A 21,618-nucleotide genomic window follows, 5' to 3' on the forward strand; every position below is an offset into this window, starting at 1 on the left:
TCTTGTAATATGTTAAAGTAATTTTAGCTTATATTTTTAATTTATGCTTTATGTTCTATACAATTTCCTTGATTCATGTAAAAAGAGGATTGTCTATGAGTTGTAAATATGTTTCATCTTAATCAATTTTAATTTTACATTTGTTACCATAAATATTAAAATTTTAATGCGACCGAATAAAAGTCAATACATATAAAAAGTTATAACGGTTGTATATTAATTTACCATTCAAGTATTTTATATTTAAATAATCTATATAATATATTGAATCGTCGTGGTAAACCAATGATAGGGAATTGTTATATTGAACAATAGTAACCATATGTATTTTGCACCAACAAAATATGCTAACAGAGCATATTAAAAATATTCTCCGATAACATATTTTATTGGTGAGTGGTTAAGCACATTTTGTGAAAACAATTTTATTAAATAATAATTGCACTACCCAGATATTATTTTAAGCGCAATGAGATATTATTTTAAAGAAAAAAAATCCCACTTCATGATTTTCAAAGAAGTCAAGGCATATTTGTACCTGAACTTTGAAAATGTAGAAACTCATAATTATTTTATTCATATCTTAAATATTACTTCATATAAGGAGTAAATCAAAAAAATTGTAATTAACATAAAAATGTTTGAAGTTTTAATCTTAACATTGACATAATAAATAGTGAATTTAGTAATCTTAAAAATAAATTTAATAATAAAGTAATAATAGGATTAATAAATGTCTTATGATGTTTTAATTAAACAAATATCGGAAATATATATATATAATGAAGGTGCTGAAAAAATTAACAAATAAATTGAAACAATTAAAATAAACCTTTAAACGACTCTAAATAACAAAATAAAAATTAATGCTGCGATGAACGATAGATTTATTAAATATTACATTATTTCTAAAAATATATTACATCCAGATGAGCTTCGTCAGTTAAGACCGCAAAATATAAATTTATTTTCCTATGAGCATCTATTAATTAATAGAATTTTAAGCCTATTATAACGATTTATTTTTAGTTGCATACTTGCATAAAAAATAATATAAATTATATCACACATAATCAATCCCTGTAAATATAGCCAAAATAACCCTTACCTCAAAACATTTTATATTTATGATCAAATATAACTTTCAATATTTGGATGCTCCATCTCAGAAGATAGAAATACCTTTGTAAAGCTAATTCAAAGAAGAAGAAATCTCAAGAGACTTGCATAACGAGATGAATAAACAATGAACCGGTACATTGTAAGCTGGTGAATACCAAAGATAGCGAATTCATTGAAATAATTGAACCAAATCATCTGGTAATTGCCAATACTACGCACCTTGATTTGGAAAGTACATGCAAAATAAAGAGTAAGAAGATAATTGGAATAATACTGATACGATACAAAGATTGTAACGTTAAAATTAATGAATTCATCTATCTCGACAAAATATCATTATTCTGGAACAGCATCATGTTATCAGCAAATCTCTTTTTAACCCGATACATGTAACAAAATTTAACGGTAGTAATACATCTTAGACAACTTGAATTCCATAACTTAAAGAACCGAGAAGATATTCAGCTAATAAAATACCAGTCAGAAAAACATTTTAACTTTACGAAATTAAAAAATCTTAACTTATAACCCGCTCTTTATAAAGTTCGTTGAGAGTGTGACGAAATTTGTGCTCGAGCGTATGAAATATTACTAACTACCACAATCCATCTGCGTCACAGACATGGAAAAATTTTAAATGGCACACTTGAAAGCACTCTTCCACCATTTTTGCAAAACAGGTTTTATTTAAAACAGAGATTTATACAATTTTAAAATATTGAGAATTTATATATTAAACTGTGTAATTACCTTTGTGTTTTAAAATGTAATTCATAATACAAATGATAGTATTTTCTCAACTTAAATGATGCAAATATATTTAATAAAAATAATTGAGTATAATGTAGTATATTTTTTTTATTTTCGGGTTATGAGGCCAAAGAGATGTGACTGTAACTAAAAACCAGAAAATTAGGTAACAGGGTATTTTATATAATATATAAATTTACATATGAATACATAAATTAAAATTCCGCTACCAAACTGCGAGGTTAAAAAAGCAGGTCTTGGAAGCCACATAATCTTACTAGCGTGTTGTATTATTGTCAGCTGTGATTCGGCAGGGATTGATCGTGGTGTGTTCTGGTAGTCTTTTGTCTTTTAGTTCATCTACTGTTCCAACTCCGTGGTATCTCCGTTTCATCTACTTTCTGCGTCTCTGCCTTAAGGGGAAAAGTGTCACATATTTTATAGTACCGGGTCAAAACGGCTCTGGCGAAACACAGATGATGATGTCTGCGAGCTAATTGCATCTCTGTGAACACACTCACAAAAATAACAATTCAATGCTTATGTATTGATGACTAGTTGTAAATTCATAACATATTAAACTCCTAACACTGATTCAGCTCGATAAATATTTACATATTATTATTTATTCAAGTAACTTATTTAACCAGGTTAATGTTTTTTTAATAAAATAGTTTTTACCGTATTTTGTGCAACATAAAAAATCCAATTTCACTTTTAATTCGATTTTATACTGCATAAACTGGCGCTGCAATGAAATTTCGCTCAATTATAACGAGTTTACGCTGAAATTTTCAACCGGCCGGGCCATAAATTATTTTATATCCGCGATATTATTAGGACATTTAAAGCGTTGACGGAATTCACGCTTTTCCAGCTTCCAACGCTGATTTATAAATGCGCTTTCCTCTCCCCTGAGTCACATTTGACCCCAAAAATTAATATTTAAAATGAGAAGGTTTAATGCCAGAACTAATATTTTCGGTCAAAAAAATTCAACGTTAATACCCTCGACGTGAACCAACGAAACTGTTTCATTAATATTTTGTGTGGTAATCCGCGAATGCCCGTCGTTGATACTGTCAACGTCGCGTTAACTTTTCGACAAAATAACTTTTAGGGTTCACAAAAAAAAACAACGTTGAATAAACAAAATATGTGATAAAACTGTAAAAAATGTGCGTGAGGCAGTAGAGGCTTTGTGTTTTAATTATTTTTTAATATTTAGGTGAAGAATGTTCATATAGATACTATAAAATCTACCTGTAAAGATAAATATAAAAGTATTCTGGCTTTAATAATAAATGTTTCAGTATATTTCTATTTTATTTTTATAACATTAGAAAAGTTATTAAAAATCATACCCTATGAATGCCAGTAACAAGCATCAACCATTTTAATTTAATTAATTAATATCGAATCGCATGAGTCGAATTTGATTATTTTTAACGGATAATTTGTATGTAATATTTTTAAAACTTCATGTAGATAAACTACACAAATATTATGTGAAACACATTGCGGTAACCTGTCAGATTTTTATTAAACTAATAAATATAACTTTAAGTAGCAAATCTATAATTAGTACATTTATTATGGTAAATAAAAATGTATTTGTCTAAATTAAAAATATGTTCTACCGAATTTTTTCTACGCAAAATATTATTAACAAATAATATATATAATAGTGAGATATAGAATAAACAGTTAGTAAATAAATGTAATAAACAAGTAAATAAATGATTAAGTTCTTTCTAAAAATATTATATATGATCAATATTCAGGGAGAATAATCGTTGAAGCAGTTTTTATAAATTAAAAAAAAAACAATTATCACGAATTAGTATAAAACAATATTAAAAAATGTCCTAAATTTCAATTATATTGTTTTATTAATATTGTCTTTTATTCTTAATTTAATATTTTATTATTCATGACATAAAATGTACAATGTATCTTTCTACCCGTTAGTATTTTTTTTTTTTTTGATAAGATAATTCTTCGTTTTATTTCACATTGATATTCTATATGAATGTGATAATGACATGTTCGTAGAATTATTATAAAATTTTAGATCTTTTCTAAAATCTATATACAAGTTTTCGTTCATGAAATTTTATTTAGAATTATTCTCATAGTTTAATATGAATAAATAGAATGCCTAAAACCCCATTATATCTTCAAGTGATTTCTATAAAACTAAGGACAATTAAGCTCAGACATTTTTAAATAACATCTATAATTATTATTGCCATAAAAATGAACCGTAAATTAATTTTAAATACAAACAAGTATACAAACTTCGCGAATAAATTATTAAAATATAAAGTTTGAACTTATCAAGTGTGATATAAACATTGCTAGAACGTCTTTAAATTTAAAACTTTGTATTTTATCTCTGCTTTTCAACCTCAAATATAAGAGGGTTGTGTCTGTATACAATTCTTTTCAGGAAAACACATAAGTAAAAATCTGGAAACGATAAATCTAGTGACTTAGGAGAGAAACAAGTTTTTCGATATGTTGCTTTAATATTAAACGAAAGCGTTTTGCTTCATAGAGTTCTTAAAGTTCCTATAGTATTCTATAAAATAAAAGATATATTATATTATATGTATAACAATAAGATATTTGATCATTTTGCTATAAATTTGATATTTGTTTGCTAAGTATAATTATTTTATGCTATTTTAGATTACACTTAATTTGATTATATAGTAAGACATTATATTATAGTTTACTACAGTAAAAGTGCAGATGTATATTTTATAGTATGTTTTATTTTTATATACTTTCTTGCTGTCAAAGCTGTATTGAAACTTTTGAATCATGTTTATAAAATATAATACAGAAGGTGAACATAAAAATATTGTTCCGTTTTTAAGAGATAAAGCATCCGGTAATAGAGAGTAGCCTCTAACAAAATATATATTTTTTAAATGTTGTCAAATCAGCGGTATTGTGTGCGGAGCACGTAGCGCTCGCGGGTCTCGCTTCACCACCCCTGAGCCCACACCCTCGATCAAAGTTTGAACCCCCTTTAAAACCTTCCCGCATCTCGGGTCAATACATCAACTTCACGGTAAGAAAATCACGTCATTTTGTCGCGAAGCCGTCGGAAAATGATAATGGAAAACGGGCTAGACGAATCACGTGCTCGAAAGTTTCACTTTTAATATATTTTCTAATGTGTTATAAGACGAATCACAAATAATCAACACAGTAATCAATGGTCTAATTAAGTTCTTAATCTGTAAAATATTAAATATTATGTTAATCTCAGCAGATGTTTGTCTCATTACATATAGTTCCTCAAGAATTCAAGATATAATTGTAATACTATACTTAACTTAATTATTATTATTTTATTTTTTTAATATTAATTATAATTTATTACTACATTTTTTTCATAAATTTATTATTATCCAAGAGTTATAAGAATAAACGAGTAAACTTATACAAAATATGTGTAGCTTCACTATTTTTTTATAATTATAAATATTAGAATATTTTTTTTTTAAATATTAAATAAAAAAGAATTGCAAATAACTTTCAGTGACATTTTTTAAAATAACCTAGATAAAGAATTTAAGGATGTATTTTTTAATACATCTAAACTAAAATAAGTCTTAGTTTTTATTTGAACGCAATCTAATATACAACTTTGCAACCTCCCATGCAATTTTTAACGTCCCATTTTTTACAAATTGCAAATTTTATCGATCCAGTTAAAACCTCCTATGCAATTTTAACGTCTCAAATTACTTTCGAAAAAATAGAGTTAGAAAAACACTTTCTTAATTTTTTTATAGAACTCAATCTAATACACAACTTTGCGTTCAAACATTATTTTATACAAATTGCAAATTTTATCGATCCAGTTAAAACCTCCTATGCAATTTTTAACGTCTCAATTAACTATCGAAAAAATAGAGTTTGAGAAACACTTTCCTAGAACTTTTTATAGAACTCAATCTAAACACAACTTTGAATTTAATCAATTGAAATTTTATACAAATTACAAATTTTATCGATCCACTTAAAACCTCCTATGCAATTTTTACCGTCGCAAATAACTTTAGTAATAATAGAGCTAGAGAAACACTTTTCTAGAACTTTTTATATAATTCAATCTAATACACAACTTTGCATTCAAACATTTGCCATTTTTTATAAATTGCAATTTTTAACGTCTCAAATAACTTTTGTAATAATAGAGTTAGAGAAACATTTTTTTTTTATTTTTTATAGAACTCAGTCTACAACACAACTTTACAGTTAAACATTTGCTATTTAATACAAATTGCAAATTTATCAATTTTATTAGGACTTTTAATGCAAAAGATAACCTCGGTAATTACTGCCCTAAAATTCGATTATTAATATGAAAAGGGTCTTCAACACGCAACACCCTTGCTTGCTAATTCTTGCTATGGACCAAAAACATTTTAAGGACTAAGTTTATTACTGTTTTACTGATTATATATCATTTTTTTTAAAATGATTTTTGTAAAATGTATTTATAGTTTGTGCTACTTAAATTGTTTCACAAATCTAATTTAAATACATAGAAATCACAAAAGCGAGTGTCAGTTACATTAGAATATTAAAAGCAAATCTTGAGGAAAAGTGTGATACCGAATTTATACCTTTAGAAGCAAAAAAGCGTTTTAGATTAGAGAAAGTAAAGCAAGTAATTATATTAATAAAACCCTACGAGACTTTTCAAAATTTTATGAGTAGCGTATTTTCTTTATTGAGCTATGGGCAAACCATACAATAAAATAGTGATGGCAAAAGTTTTTTTGTCGACAAAATATGACACTTGGAAAAGTGAAAGTTATGAAGAAAAATGGATACATCAAGTCATTTAAAATAAAAGAACATTTCATTACCCAATCTTGTCTAAATTAAAGAATATTTTGTCAGCTTGCCAGGCACATCTGCACCTGTTAAAAGGATATTTTCAATAATTAATAATATATTTTGAAGAAATGGGTAGAATGGGTGAATCAACAGTTAAAGCTAATTTATTGCGCTTGAAATTTTATAGTGAACTAAATCGAAGTAAATGTGTCAACGCGATTAAATAATAGATTGCTTAAAGAGACTTCAAGCTAATGTTTTTTCTTACATGTAATCAATAAGATATGTTTATTTGAAAGTACTTATTGTTTTTTATTAATTACTCTTTTATTTAATGATAAGTTCTTAAACTAGATTACGTTACTTTCTGTTTTGAGCAAACTCTCAAAATAATTTTGGTTTGAAAAAAATATTATTAAAAGTTTAATTATAAGAATCCTTTATTTTAAATACATTTATAAACTAAATATTAACAAAATAATATAGGTTTAACCAGTATTTCGTTGAATGCAAAGGATCATTAAATAAAAATAGAAAAAAATTGAGCAAAATATACTTTAAAAATATCAAAATTCACGTCTAACTTTGTCTATTTGCGTGTCCTGTGCTAAAATGTGTTTACACTTCGAGTTTTCATACAGGGCGTGAAGTCTTTCATAAACGGGCTTCGTATCGTTCGCAGAGCTCGTTCGGCTTCCACCCACTATATACTATTCCCTTGCCCAACCCCACTCCCAACCCCACCCGGTAATCCACCCTATCCAGCCTTATTCCTTTACGGACGCCTCTGACGACAGATGCTCTGAATATCAGGTTTAATTGTCGGCGCCTCTCCTGGCCTTCTCTTCCAATGGACGACACTGTAAACGGGACACTGCGCGGATAAAATTATTTTTTTAAATCAATAGCTTTAACTGCATTTGCTTTTGGTTACATTGTATATTTTTTAATAAATTATTCCAAACATAGACCAGTGTTATAAGTCGGTAACTAATACTTAAAAGACCTAGATTAAAATCCTATTTCCAAATTACACTGATGAATACCGTCATGATTAAAATCGAGCTACTTCAGCGCGTAAAGAATATCTTGTACGTATTTCAACAAAATATTACATAAATTGGAGTTGCAAAGGATTTAAAAATCAATATACAATAGAACACATTGTGTTAATACTCAAATTATAGTTATAAAATATCATGATAGACGAGTGGTATAAGTAACTACGTATTGACCTGAAAGACCTGGGTTCGAATTCTATTTAGACGTTAATGTTAAGAATTAATTGCTGATTTTTATTTAATTTTAATTTCAATCAATCATCACAGTTTTTCCTACTTTTACAAATCAACATCATGATGATTAATTTAAATCGAAATAGGTCGTACGTATAAGGTATTGAAAGTTGTCGTGTAATGAGCAATTTCAACTCATAAAGAATATATTGCATGTATTTCAATAAAATAAATACCAACATAATGTCAACTCCTCCATTTTGATCGAAGCCCTACAGATATTAGAATCCTATTGTTGTGCTCATTTCTACACAAACTAAATTTCAACACAAATATTAAATGGTAAGTTTCTTTCTTTTTTTATGCGTAAAACACATAAGCTGCGATTGATTTATTTATTTACAATGTAAATTGATAGTATATTCATAAAGATAAAATGTTTTTACATTAGTGTTATTAGGTTTAACAAAAATACATATTACAAAGAAATTTAATATAGAAAATATATATTAAGGACTACAGTATGTAGTCCTATATAATATACATATTGTATTGTACATTTTGTGTAAAGCAATACAATTAATTAAAATAGTAGCTTAGATTCTTAGACTTGAATTTTGCGAAAGTAAGTAGCAACGTGGAAGGACTAGTCACTACTAATAATTTTCAATATAAAATAATTGTACATACAAGTCAATTTTTGTGTTATTTATGTAAACTTATAAATTTGCAAAAAACATATAACCTAAAATTTTAACCAATAACGCCAATGAAAAAACAAGATAAAATTAAAATATTTAGTAAAATATATTTTTTAAGTATATTTTTTTAATTCAGCGCAGTGGTCCGTTAATGAAGCCGCCATTGATGTAGCAGAGCCGCTACAGGGTGTTGAATCAGATCCCTCCTATTCAAATAGACTGGTCCCCACCGTACAGGGTGTACTAAATGGGACGTTATCTATTGGGAATCGAACCACGGTTGCTACGTTTACATTGAACAACTTCGATAGACAACGCAATCTTATCGTATCCACCAGTGGCCACATCTATTTGTGCGATCAGTTTGTGTATGTGCTAGAAATTTTAATTAAAAATAATACTCTTCTTTGTGTTATATGTATAATATGTATATTAGTGTATATACAAGAAAGTGTATATAAAACGTGCTATGTATTATATGTAAGTATGTATTTTCATTGCGTGTCAAGTGAGGTTCAAATGTCTTGACTTGAATAGAAACCTTAGAAATGACTGTAGACGCTATACTCCTTATGTTTGGCTCAGAGTAAGCAATTTTGAAGACGTACTTGGTTTCATGTAGACTATAAAATATTATAATAACTATAAAGAAACAATTTCCTAACCATAGCTTGAAAATATTGATGTATTAACAAAGTGATGACATATTATTGTATTTGATTTAAAATTTATGTATTGCTTAAATATTTAGTGCTTTAATAGAAGCTTAAAATCTTAAATAACAACTAAACATAATCGCTTTTCAGTAAAAAAGTCATAGGTAAAGTGAATGGAATAAATTATGTACAGATTATCTAATATCAGTTGAATTGTGTATAAATTCCAGAATTTCAAGCACAAAATTATTTAGGGGTGTAATGTAATCACTAACTTATATTGTTTACATTTTACAATATATATATATTTTTTTATTTAATTTTTTTTTTAATATGTTAGAATATTTACTATTAATTTGTTAACAATTCAATAAATATCAAAGTAAAAAAATACATCATTAAATCGTTTTGGCTCGATTTTAATTGCCGTAATTATTGGAATGTTTATTTCACAAAAAAATATCCGTAACGGAACATATAATATTTTAAGGATGCTATGTTTCATTGCAAGTTATATATAAATATAAATATCGTGACTTAATTGAATATACGTTAAAAAACTTTATTATTAAAAATTATTTATCATTAATGTCAAGCAATTAACGAACGTAACCAGCACAAAATAGGTAAAAAGCTCATTTCAACTAGCTTCTATTCAATATTTAATTCAGTAATATAAACCGTAAAGGCTTTGAAGCTTTTAATAAGCGCTTTTTGAAATAGGGTTCAATGAATATTCTGGTATCTTATTATGTCATTGTTCTTAAGAAAAGTGTTAATAAATTAGAATTTTAAGACATCGTATTAAGTGGTCAAAGTACTTCATTTTCAGACGCTTTAGTTTGCTTAATAATATTGTTATAGTATACTGTTTTGAATATAGCGACATAGATAACATATTTAAAATATTATCATTTACATAAGAAGTGTGACACAAAGAGTATTTGTATAACTGTATAGCTTTTAGAATAAAAGCAATTATGAAATCAATCCTGATTTTATTTTATCAGTTATATGCTAGTGATTCAGAATCAATCGATTTTTTGTATAATTACGTTTCATGTAATATGTTTCTCAAATAAATCGTCTAAAAATTAAACTTTTTACTTCTTGATATAAAAAATAATCTAATACTCATCTTGACTGAAAAAATATATTTTCCAAGTTTCTTTATATTAAGAAATTATAAAATATCATAGTATTATATATTTTGATAATTTTTAATACTATATATATACATCCTTAACCATAAATAAACATTAAAAAAAATGTAAATTAATTAGTAAATAGTTTCTTCTGACAATTACGAAAATCTTGAAACGATAATATATATTTTTATAAAATTCATATTATTTTAAAATTTTAAGATGAGTTTGATTCGTTAACCCTAATTGAAAACAAAACAATCTAAACGTTTAGCTATTTTTATAACATGTGGAATATAAATGAAAATGGTCTAATCAGAATATATAAAAACGTTTATTTATGTAATTAGATTTTAAAAACATAATTTAAAAAATAGTATAAAAATTGTTTTTATTACTTTTCTTTGAGTTATAGCTTTCGGTAGTAAAAAGGTATAAAATTGCGAATTAACACCTTTATACCAATGACAAAAAATGAGTGTACTTGTATTATTTGATGCAATTAGGGATTCTGTGTCGAGACAACCCGGGAATTTATTCCCGAGAATTCAAAAATTTTTTGCTGTCTCGAGTCCCGGGAATTTAAAAATTAATAACCCGGGACTCGAGACTTTCCGAAGTGCAATTTTACAAAAATATGTAAAGAGCGAATTTGATGTCGAGCTTAATTTATGTCTCGATATTAAGATAAGGTGGAATTCCTTATTACCCATGATCTCTAGATTTTGAAAGTTAATAAATTGCATTAGAAAATCATTAATTAATCTTGGCATCTGCCAAATTTGGAATGAATCGAACATTCACGTATTGGAAAATATTTGTAAAGTACTCACTCCTATAAAACTGGCAGTTGAAGCTCTAAGTCGTCGAGATGCCACTTTATTAACTTCCGAAATTATTGTTAATTTCCTTTTAAAAAAAATATTTGAAATCAACACAACTCTGTCGCACGAACCACCAATATATTTCAACGACTAGAAATAAAAAAATCAACTTTAAAAAGGAGTTTCAGATATTAGACTCAACTATCAAGCGAACTCCGAATCTAGAGTTTTTATTCAAATCATTGCTTACAATTAAGCCAACATCTATAGAAAGCGAGAGAGTTTTTTCTACATCTGGAATATTTGCCACAAAAACCAGAAACAGGCTATGTGATTCATCATTAAACGCCTTGGTGTTTTTAAAAACATATTTTTCCTTACAAAAGTAAAGGTTTTACCTTAATATTGATATAAATATTTCGATTAAAAAAATTGTAATAAATTAAATCTAAATAAATATCGAATAAAGTGTTTTTAAATTGTTTCAATAAATTTTTATTTATCGTACCTATAACACAAATAATATAAGTTAATAATAATAAATTAATTAAAGTTAATAATAATAAGTTAATTAAAGTTAATAATAATAAGTTAATTTTTTAACAAATTTTTTTTCAGTCTCGAGTCCCGGGAATTCCCGGGACTTTAAAAATTTGGGTCTCGAGTCCCGGGAATCGAAAAAACCCGAGACTTCAGAATCCCTAGATGCAATGTTTCGAAAATTAATTATTTAAATTATTTATTATTTTAGAAGTATTTTAGTAAAAACAAGGTTAAGCTTTAAGAAGCGGGCCGTGTGTTTGACACCACTGCTGTAAAGTGTCAAGAAGCTTTAAATAAAAAAGAGTGGTAGTATTTACTTGTCGTTTGTGTATCAAATGTTACTTAAAATTTATACGAATAAAATATCATCACATATTTCTAGGTATTAAATGCTTTTTATTATTTCTACGCATCAAACGATATTTAATCTTTTATTTTTTTACACATATACTTACAACTTGGTTTATTTTTAGAATTAAACACTCATTTCAGATCCGTCATTATTTTCCCCTATAAAATATCGTTTCTTATATTTTTAATACTTTGTTAAAATATTCATTTATATCTTTGAGCACTATCAAAATTGCTCTTTATTTTACAACACATATATTATTGATTTAAAGCTATGTTTAAGGTGATTAGTAGGCAACCCAAAAATAATAATAATAACCACTCTATCGCATACGAAAAACCAGTTTAGTTCATTGATTATTCAACAGGCAATATATAATAGTAAATCTTTCATTGAATCCCCTCTACAAATAAACTCATATTACAGATCACATACCCCAGGTCCTTAGCATTTTTGATGACTTTGCTTTGTAATGTTTTCCCTCAGCACTTTGAATTAATGCAAGAGAGGCGAAATATACTTTCGCATGTGTCCTGCGGGCCGCATAATTAACTGCAGCTACCTTTATGCGTCGCACATACACTCGCAAAATGTTGCGCCATAATCGTTAGCACAATGCTTTCGAGATGCATTTTCCTAACGTATACATAGTCATCATATACTGTAACATAAAATGCGGAAAATCCTGAGGGAAAATCCCGCCCTGGCATTGCATTATGTCAAAGAGTTTTTCACGTTAAGCGCCACCATCATGGATGGCATTATGCTACGCAGAATTTCCACTCGACGCTGTCACTAATTAAACATTTCGAAGCTTTCGCGGTTTTGTATCGCTGAATTATGAACGTTGTACAGAGGCGAGCTTAACGAGCGGTTTTTGTTTCCTTTTTTCTATGCATTTGACATCTTTTCACGCTCGCTAATTGCTCGAACGTAACCAGCATGCAATGATTTGAAAACGATGAAGAGTTGTTTAACGATTCGCGTACGAGAAATATTCCGGGATTAAAGATACAGTCTTAATAAAAAAAACAGAGGTAACTTTAAGTCTAATCTAGTATATTTTTGTCTAGTATATTATCACAATAATCTTTGATCACTAACAAATAATATATGTATATAGCGTATACTTATTTAGTGAATAATTTGTAATATACAAATTACTTGTTCCATTATTGCGTATTTGAATTAATTTTTCGTTAGATTATAATAAGTCCGGTAACATTAAATTTCTCACACAGATATAAATGGAGTTTTGCGAGAAGGAGAGCTTTATTTACTTACAAAAATATTTAATGAATAGCTGAAGAATAAATTCATAAAAAATATATTTTCTTAGATAGCACAGATGATACTTTAAAATTCACGATTAACAAGCAAAAAATAATATTGATACAGTTTTGAGAAAAATATTAAATTAAAATAAAGCTATTAATGAGCTTTAACATTACTTATAATTTTTATAATTATTGATTATATTCGCACGTTGGGTGTGGAAAAAGAGAAACGCAAAACTTCTATGGCTTTTGAATCAAGAAATTTGTTTTTATTGACTGATACTTTACACAGTTCACTTTACAAAGATAAGTCATGAATCTACAACTGACAAAAAACCTAAAACAATATATTTATTTTAAAATTCATTATGTAAAAAGCCGATTACAATGACATATTATATGAATACGCACCGTACGCATTCGTTTAGTAGAACAAAGCACGAAAAAGTGTTCCCGCTTCCATTCCACCATATCCGGTAATCCATTAAGTGCGTTCTCCTTGCGTAATAAATTATTCATGTTCATTTTTCACGTCCTATATTTGTTCATCTATCATACCTTAAGATTTATGATGATTATTACCATCCGAGCCAGGATCCCAAACTACCCTTGATTGAATTAATAAAACTCATTTCGAGATCAAATTTACGACAATATGCGAGCCTAGATTATTTAACAATTGCGCTCGAACACGTTTAGTTTCGGATCAAATTGAAATTTAGGGGTTCAGAAGCTAATTGCTCCGAATTCCGGACTGTGCTATGGTATAGTGGCGTACCCCACAAACCGCGACCAGACCGCATTGTTGTATTGAGTTGAAGTTGTATTACGAACATGGTGTTCAAATCCAAATCTCGATTAACGGGAGTTATGGGGGTGTATACGAGTATTCTTAAATATAAACTTTAAGGTAATATACGAGGTATAGGATTAAAATCGGAATACTAGAGTTTGCTATTTTTATCAAAAGTGTTGAGTTTGCGATAAAAAAATATCTGAAAAAGTAGTACCATAAAACAAGATAATTATTTATTTTAGATGCTTTAAGTAATGAATTTTCAAAGTTTATTGAATAATTTCATAATATAACAGTTTTTTATGATAATAAATACCTTAAAATATATTGGAAAATTACATCGCTAATAAAAATATTTGTATAACTTATATATTTATAGTAATTGCTCAGTTACACGTGCACAACTTAATTGATGTGAACCTTTAATATTTGTTGATGTAATAAGGCACATCTCTTTGCGACTTCTAGTATTGTCTTCATTCAAAGGTATCAATGAAGATCAGCATCCGTAAAAGGTTTTTGTCAACTTTTCCTCTATAAATAATCAGCTTAATAATCCAGACAAGATAATAATTTTAAGAATATATTGTAGATAAAGGTATACTTAATATTATAAAAATATTTTACACCCAAAAATGAAGTCAATTTATTAACGAACAAGGAACCTGTTAAAATTTACAAAAAATAACGTTTATTTAACTTGTTTAATCCTAAAATAATAATCCAAACAGTAAGATTCCATGAATTTTGCTTATTTAGCAAGTAGCATTTTTTAATTTTATAAAGTCCATCGTCCCACACCCTGTCAAAGGACGGAGAAACGTCAAGATGGCGGGGCAGATTTTCATTTATTCTATTTTATTTTCTATCATCCTCGTTATCCTATTCAAATATTTAATGGTCAAGTGATTTCAACGGAGCCCAAATTGGTGGTCATGAATCTTTATTTTTTCCATTAATCGTGGACATCAGTATTTTAAGAATCAATATTTAAAACAACTTTGCACTTTTGCTTAGTCTATAAAATTTTAAGACTGGGTTTGTCTGGTTTTTGGAACATGAACACTTCTGAAATCTTTCATAGTACGTAATTAATGAAGAGGCGTTTATGATCTGTGTAATTTTTACGTTCGCTTTTCGTAGCAGTTTCAGTACAGGTCTCGTAATCAAGTCGTATCCAGGAGCTTTTTTCTGTTTGATTTCATTTTTATTTATTTTATTCAGATAGTATTTTAGTTTGTCTTTTTGAATTAGTTCAAATATGTTATTTTAATAATTACACTATGAATATATCCTTAATTAGATGTATTTTATAATAAAATAATCGACAGTTTTTAATATAATAAACAACTTTTAAAGCACAGCAAGCACAAATCATATTATTAGATATAACACAGCTTTCTCTTTGCCCATTATGTTAATAAGATATTATGCTTAATATTCGACGCGTTAGTTACAAGGTTCTTTACCCTCTGCATGTTCAGTGTTTGTGTATGTAATGAGATATTGTATGATGTGGGTTTCTCTTTTTTTATCTCAGTCCTACAAAGTGGATGTGTGCTTCCGTCCCAGGAGTATGTTAGCGAATATAGGACAGGGGAGGACATGTTATGCGAGCTACTGCCAATTATAGAAAAGTTAAACGTATGAAAAAAAACACACAAAACATTCCATCCAATTTGCGGAGACCCCGCGGAGCAATAGAGGAAGTTTGAAAAATAAAATATAAAATGTATACGCGAACGTTATTTTTTCGTTTCGTTACCCTCCCTGTACGTGTATATGCAAATGTAAATACAATTTGAGAAACGAACGAATTTTAAAAATAATCCTGGAATTATTACGAACAAATTGATAATTAATTAAGTAGTTAAAGTGGGAATAAGCACACATTGCTACTTCCATGTTCGCGTGCAGATTATAATTTATTTTCAATTTTAATTTTGCAGTTACGCTGTGCACGATGAAAGTTTTCCGGTTGCCGGGAGCATCCACAAAAGATTTCCTTCAAATTACAAACACACAGAAGACAAATTGGTCAGCGCAGCACGCGAGGAGCACATCAATGCAGGTTGTATTCACTTTATTGTTAATAAGTGAGTTTAAAGTGCAGTTTTACGTGCTAAACTATTTTGTAATATTATAACAAAAATGGTAAAATTGTAAGTCTGCAAAATTACTATAATCAAAAGAGGCAAAAATTTGTAATTTATCATTTCTTTTTTATAAGACTAAATCAAGTACTTTGTCAGTATAATACCTATACTGTGAAATATATTTTTCCTGCAAAATTTAATTACGCTATTCTGTATAAATAAAAATGTTGATATATAAAATTTTATTTTTGTTGTATTTTCAAGTTTTTTAAATATGTAGTTAGCTGTAATCAAGTCTGAAAAAACTACAACATAATTAATTCGTATTTTTTTCTTTTAAGAGTTGGTGAAGCATATATAAATTTGGTTTAAAAAATCAATATTTAAATAAAAAGAGCTACAATGTTATATAAAAGTTATGCCTAGGAAAATGTAGTAGTAAATCTTTAGTATTGTAAAAAAAGGTAGATAATAATATTTTAAAATTGATTTTTTTAAGCGTTAAGCATTTCGTGCAATATAGTTATAGTATATTTTTGAAAAGGAATATGTTTTTTTATATACTAATTTTTTGCTTGAAACATAAGATTTTTAAGATATTTTGCTGACGTGAAAATTTTTACTTATTAAAATATCACATTTCAACCCTAATATTTTATGCTTTTAAACTGTCAAATCCTAGAAATATTCGTGTAAAAAAATTGTATTTAATTGAAGACTATGTTTCATCTTTATTTATGTTTTTTAATATAAAAGATAGAGAGTCATACATATTTTTATCAAATGATTGCATTTTGGAATGTTGTAGTACATGCATTTTAAAACTTAATATTTATTGTCCTCTACTAATTATCGAACATAATTTTCATACAATGAATATTTTATTTTTAAGAGCTTATACTTTATATGCTTCATAACTGTCACTTTGTCTCGTCTACGTATTGATTTCCAATGTTATAATAGATAATAAATTTAAACTTAATAAATTTGTGACAGTACAAAATTTAATGCAGGTATGGAATTATACTTTTACACCTATGATACTTTATGACATTTTAATTTATATTATCTAAAAATATTTATATTTTTATTGAAAAGTTTTTCTTCCTTATATATTGTAAATATGCAATCTCACAAAGAAGTGTCTGTATAAATTACTCTACTATACACGTGATAATTCATTTACCATCACTAAGTCCATTCGTATTTACTAATTGGTCCTAATCACTACTAACAATGATTGATGTTTGCATATTCCCAACTTTACCGCAGTCAAATCACGAATAAATGTTTAAAATAAATAATATTATAATTCAATAAAACATTTAAGTATATGGATACCGATATACAATGTTATATCTTGTCAGCGTATATAGCCTGAAAGAATACCATATAAATTGTAATTTGGATGAACCGCACAGGGGTGAGGGTATGCCATATAATGTGAGTCGGAATGAAAACCACAATTTCTGCTTTTTTCTCCGGCAGTGTCCCAATGCGAACAATGTAAGGAAATTGATATATCGTATATAAAGTATATACAAAATAAATTCCCTAACTAAGAATATACTTTCCGGAATGTCTCGTACACATTATTACGGTATGACGTTGCAGACGACATACAAGTGGACTTTGCAAAAGTTAGGGCTCTTTTAATTTTAAACAATTTCTAGCACGCAAAAATGTTGGCGAACTTTCTCATGGCGGCTCGAGTTTCAAGCGTGGCAATGTGCAATTAATTTCACGGGTTATTTCATGTCAGCTCAAGTCATAACTTGATAATTAAATAAAATATCCGTGTTAAAGTTTAGGCTAACAACATACATCGTAGTACGGCGAGAGCATTCTATGCATGGGATTGTACACTGATTGTACAGTGGTTCTTATACATATCTTAGTCACAAATTCCTTGGGATGGATCTTACGATTCACGCCATTTATGATTTCTATCTATACTTTAAAGTAAATTTAAATTTTTAAGATTTTATCCGCATTATAAGCCTTCGCCTTTTCTTTATATATTTATCGTTCTTCTTCTAAAAATGTTTTCAAACAAGATAAACACAATCAATAACTACTAAGAAATAGATAAATCATTACAATATAAAATATAAATGTTATAGTGAATAAAAATGTATTGGAAAATAAACTGTATTTTTGGTATTGCATATAAAATAAACTCCATTAACAGCCGTGGACGTCGAGCGTTCCTTTTTATTTTACATATCAAATGGATTTTTCAGTTTGTTTATTTTCACATATGAAATAATATGTAAATGGTAGAGTTTAATATATAATCACTGATAATTTAAACAAACTTTTATGGTGTACCATGATATATACAGTTGATATATAAATAAATATGCATATACATTAAGACCCTATTGGCCATAAGCTACATAAATACTATATACTGCTACTAACCTAACCGAAAAAAACATAAAAAATAAGAAGTCATATCTATCTGCTTTCAAACCTTAAAATATCGTAGGTTAAAAACGATTTTCTTTAAAAGATAAGCTAAATTAGTAGTGAATGGTTTTAAAATTGTTAATACAAAGCACAACAAATTGGATTAGGAATGTAAAATAATAATAATAATTAAGAGATTATATTTGAAAATAATTTTAACTGAAAAATAAAAATCGTTGTCTACTTATTTATTTACATTTAGAAAAACCTATAACTACTATAGTCAGTGTATTGTCTCTATAAAAACTAAAAAAGCTATTTCATCATATTTAAAAGAAAAATCCTTTATAAAAATTATACTTCATTATATAATACAATATTTTATACACTCTGTGGACATTTAATTCCTATCTACATTAACGAGTCGTTATTCAAAGTTTTAAATCACATAGCCATGGCCTGTAGCAACGCCGTATTTTTCCCACTATTAAAACTATGAATATCCTCTCCAGTAATGACTTTCAATCTAATTATAACTGTAATAACAAGTTTAATTACGTGCTGCCTGCGCAGTGAGCTTCACATTTCCCATAGGGCTAACCTTCCCGGAGACAAACATCGCCCAGTTTCCACACTACGTACATATATGTATCCATCCTTAGGGGTGTATCAAAAACCACCTCCATCGCTTAGATATACGCTAATTATATCAGTTTTAAAGCAAAGGCCGTCCTTGGCAGATACTAACGAGTCCTTTGACCGCTTTCAGTGTAAACAGTATTAAATAAATGTGGGTCGTTATTTCGAATGGAAGAAAAAGGATCTAAAGATTCTTTTCTTAAAAAAAATTGGGTGGAATATTAAGAAAATATTTTGCACGTATTCGTTCCTCCTATGTGCGTGTAATATACCTACGTATGCAAATTAGATACGTTTTATTTTCACTTAATAGCGTTACGGCAATCGCGAATTCCGTTATGGAAATTTGTACGGTGAATGAAAATCGAGTTAGTTAATATGTGAACGATGAAAAACTACAAGCGCGCAACTTGGGAATATTAAAGATTTTATGTGTAAGATTACTTTGCGATTTACTTTTATGTAGTCTTATCTGGTTTGGGAAATTAAAGGATAATACAAGGTAAAGGTAAAGTAAACTCTTGCTTGCTAACTTTAGGATAAGTATTATTCGTCGTCTTTTGATTTGATAAGATTTCCCAAGAGATGTTTCGATAGTTTTTATGATTATGTACTATATACAATTTAGAATTCGTATACAATTTAAATCTCTCACAAACCGTGAGAGACCTTAATTTTGTGCAGTTCTTGTCACATTGCTATTAAATCCCTTTACTGTTAAAATTTCTCTTAATAATTTTTATACATTATATTTTATGCAAATAAAAACAGATTTTTCTACTGTATTGTGATTCAAAAAAACGTTTAATTTTGTAAAATAAAGGTTAAAAAATATTTATATAGTTCTATTGTGTGCTAATAATAAACGTTTACAGTTTTACTATGTTAATGTTTTAATTTATATGAATTACAAATACATTACAATTTTTAATACTAATTTTTGATACTAATTTTATTTGTGCTGTAATTTTGATTAAAAAAATAGCGAATTATCTCAAGACTTTTTCAATAATTTTTTAAAAGTCTTATTTGATGTTAGGTGAATATTATGTTTTATAATCTGACGATTAAAATTGAGGTGCTTGTCTACCCCAAAATATAAACTTTTTAGTGGTACTACTCTGTAAACCGTACTTTTAAATCCTGACTTTAATATTATACTATTTCTGCCAATGGAATAAAATCAGAATTTTTTCTTTATTATATCTTTATTTCAAAGACTAATTAAACGATAATGAAAATGCTGCAAATTCTACTTATGAGAACATATTTACTAATCAGTGACGACAGCAAAAACTATCTTTCGGTTAAAATAATATCCGCCTTGATATCTCTCTCAAAAAGTCACATAAAATGTGCTTAACAGTTTATTCATTGTAAAGTGGTTCATTATTGACATTATAGATTTTGGTGTGCGGCGATGAAATGTCTTCATAAGAAAACATTGTCAAAAAAAGTCTTCATTTTTTAATGAAATTTTTTTATCTTCTTCGGAATTTGTATGTAATTGGGTTTCGAAAATATGTTACTAAATCTGATTGGTTTACCAATTTTTATGGCCCACTTATTATGTGTTATTGCCACTGTATTGTAATTTATAAGTACTTGAGATAGTTTTATAAGTACTTGAGATATATTGGACGCTCTACTATTATTTTTAAATAATAAAAATTCACGCATATGGCTAAGATTTTATATATTTCTACCCACACTATTGATCTTCACATATATTTTCTTAAAAATATTGAAACTCCAGTTATAAATTAAGTTAATGCGCATTTTTTTATTATTTTTTGATATACAACACTTTTTCAAAACAGATTTTCATCTTTAGATGTTATTATTAAAATCAAAATCAGTATTCATATAATTTTGAATCGACACATATTCAAGTTATTGAATCTTGAACGATCAAGATTAAGCTGATAAAACTATACACACATATAATATTTAATAAAAATAAATATAGCAATCGATTATATGTACATTAATACATAAAATTCTGACCTCAAACTAGACTTTTAATAAATCCACAATTTACAGATTACCAGTAAAATTCATGATTTTTGTTATGTCACTATCACTAAAATTCACAAAAATAAATTCCCTGACAAATATACAAAAGAGAATATGAAAAAATGAGTTCCTTATTACAAATTAACTAAAAGTTTTTGATATTATTTGTTATTTAATATAAAGTATAA

The 21,618-nt window shown here is 27.5% G+C and overlaps 1 protein-coding gene across 1 annotated transcript in view; it reads left to right on the top strand.

Moving 5' to 3' along the window:
- Positions 1 to 21,618, top strand: part of LOC148233900 (cell adhesion molecule Dscam2-like) — a 196,421-nt gene that overhangs the window by 144,662 nt on the left and 30,141 nt on the right. Inside the window, exon 5 of the mRNA XM_088188610.1 lies at positions 16,217 to 16,338. Coding sequence (XP_088044736.1) covers positions 16,217 to 16,338 — 122 coding nt within the window. The remainder of the gene's footprint in view (positions 1 to 16,216; positions 16,339 to 21,618) is intronic.

Source organism: Plectrocnemia conspersa, unplaced genomic scaffold, assembly GCF_051122295.1.
Source record: "Plectrocnemia conspersa isolate PC_06_02 unplaced genomic scaffold, ASM5112229v1 ptg000007l, whole genome shotgun sequence".
In the NCBI taxonomy this organism is placed as follows: Eukaryota; Metazoa; Arthropoda; class Insecta; order Trichoptera; family Polycentropodidae; genus Plectrocnemia; species Plectrocnemia conspersa.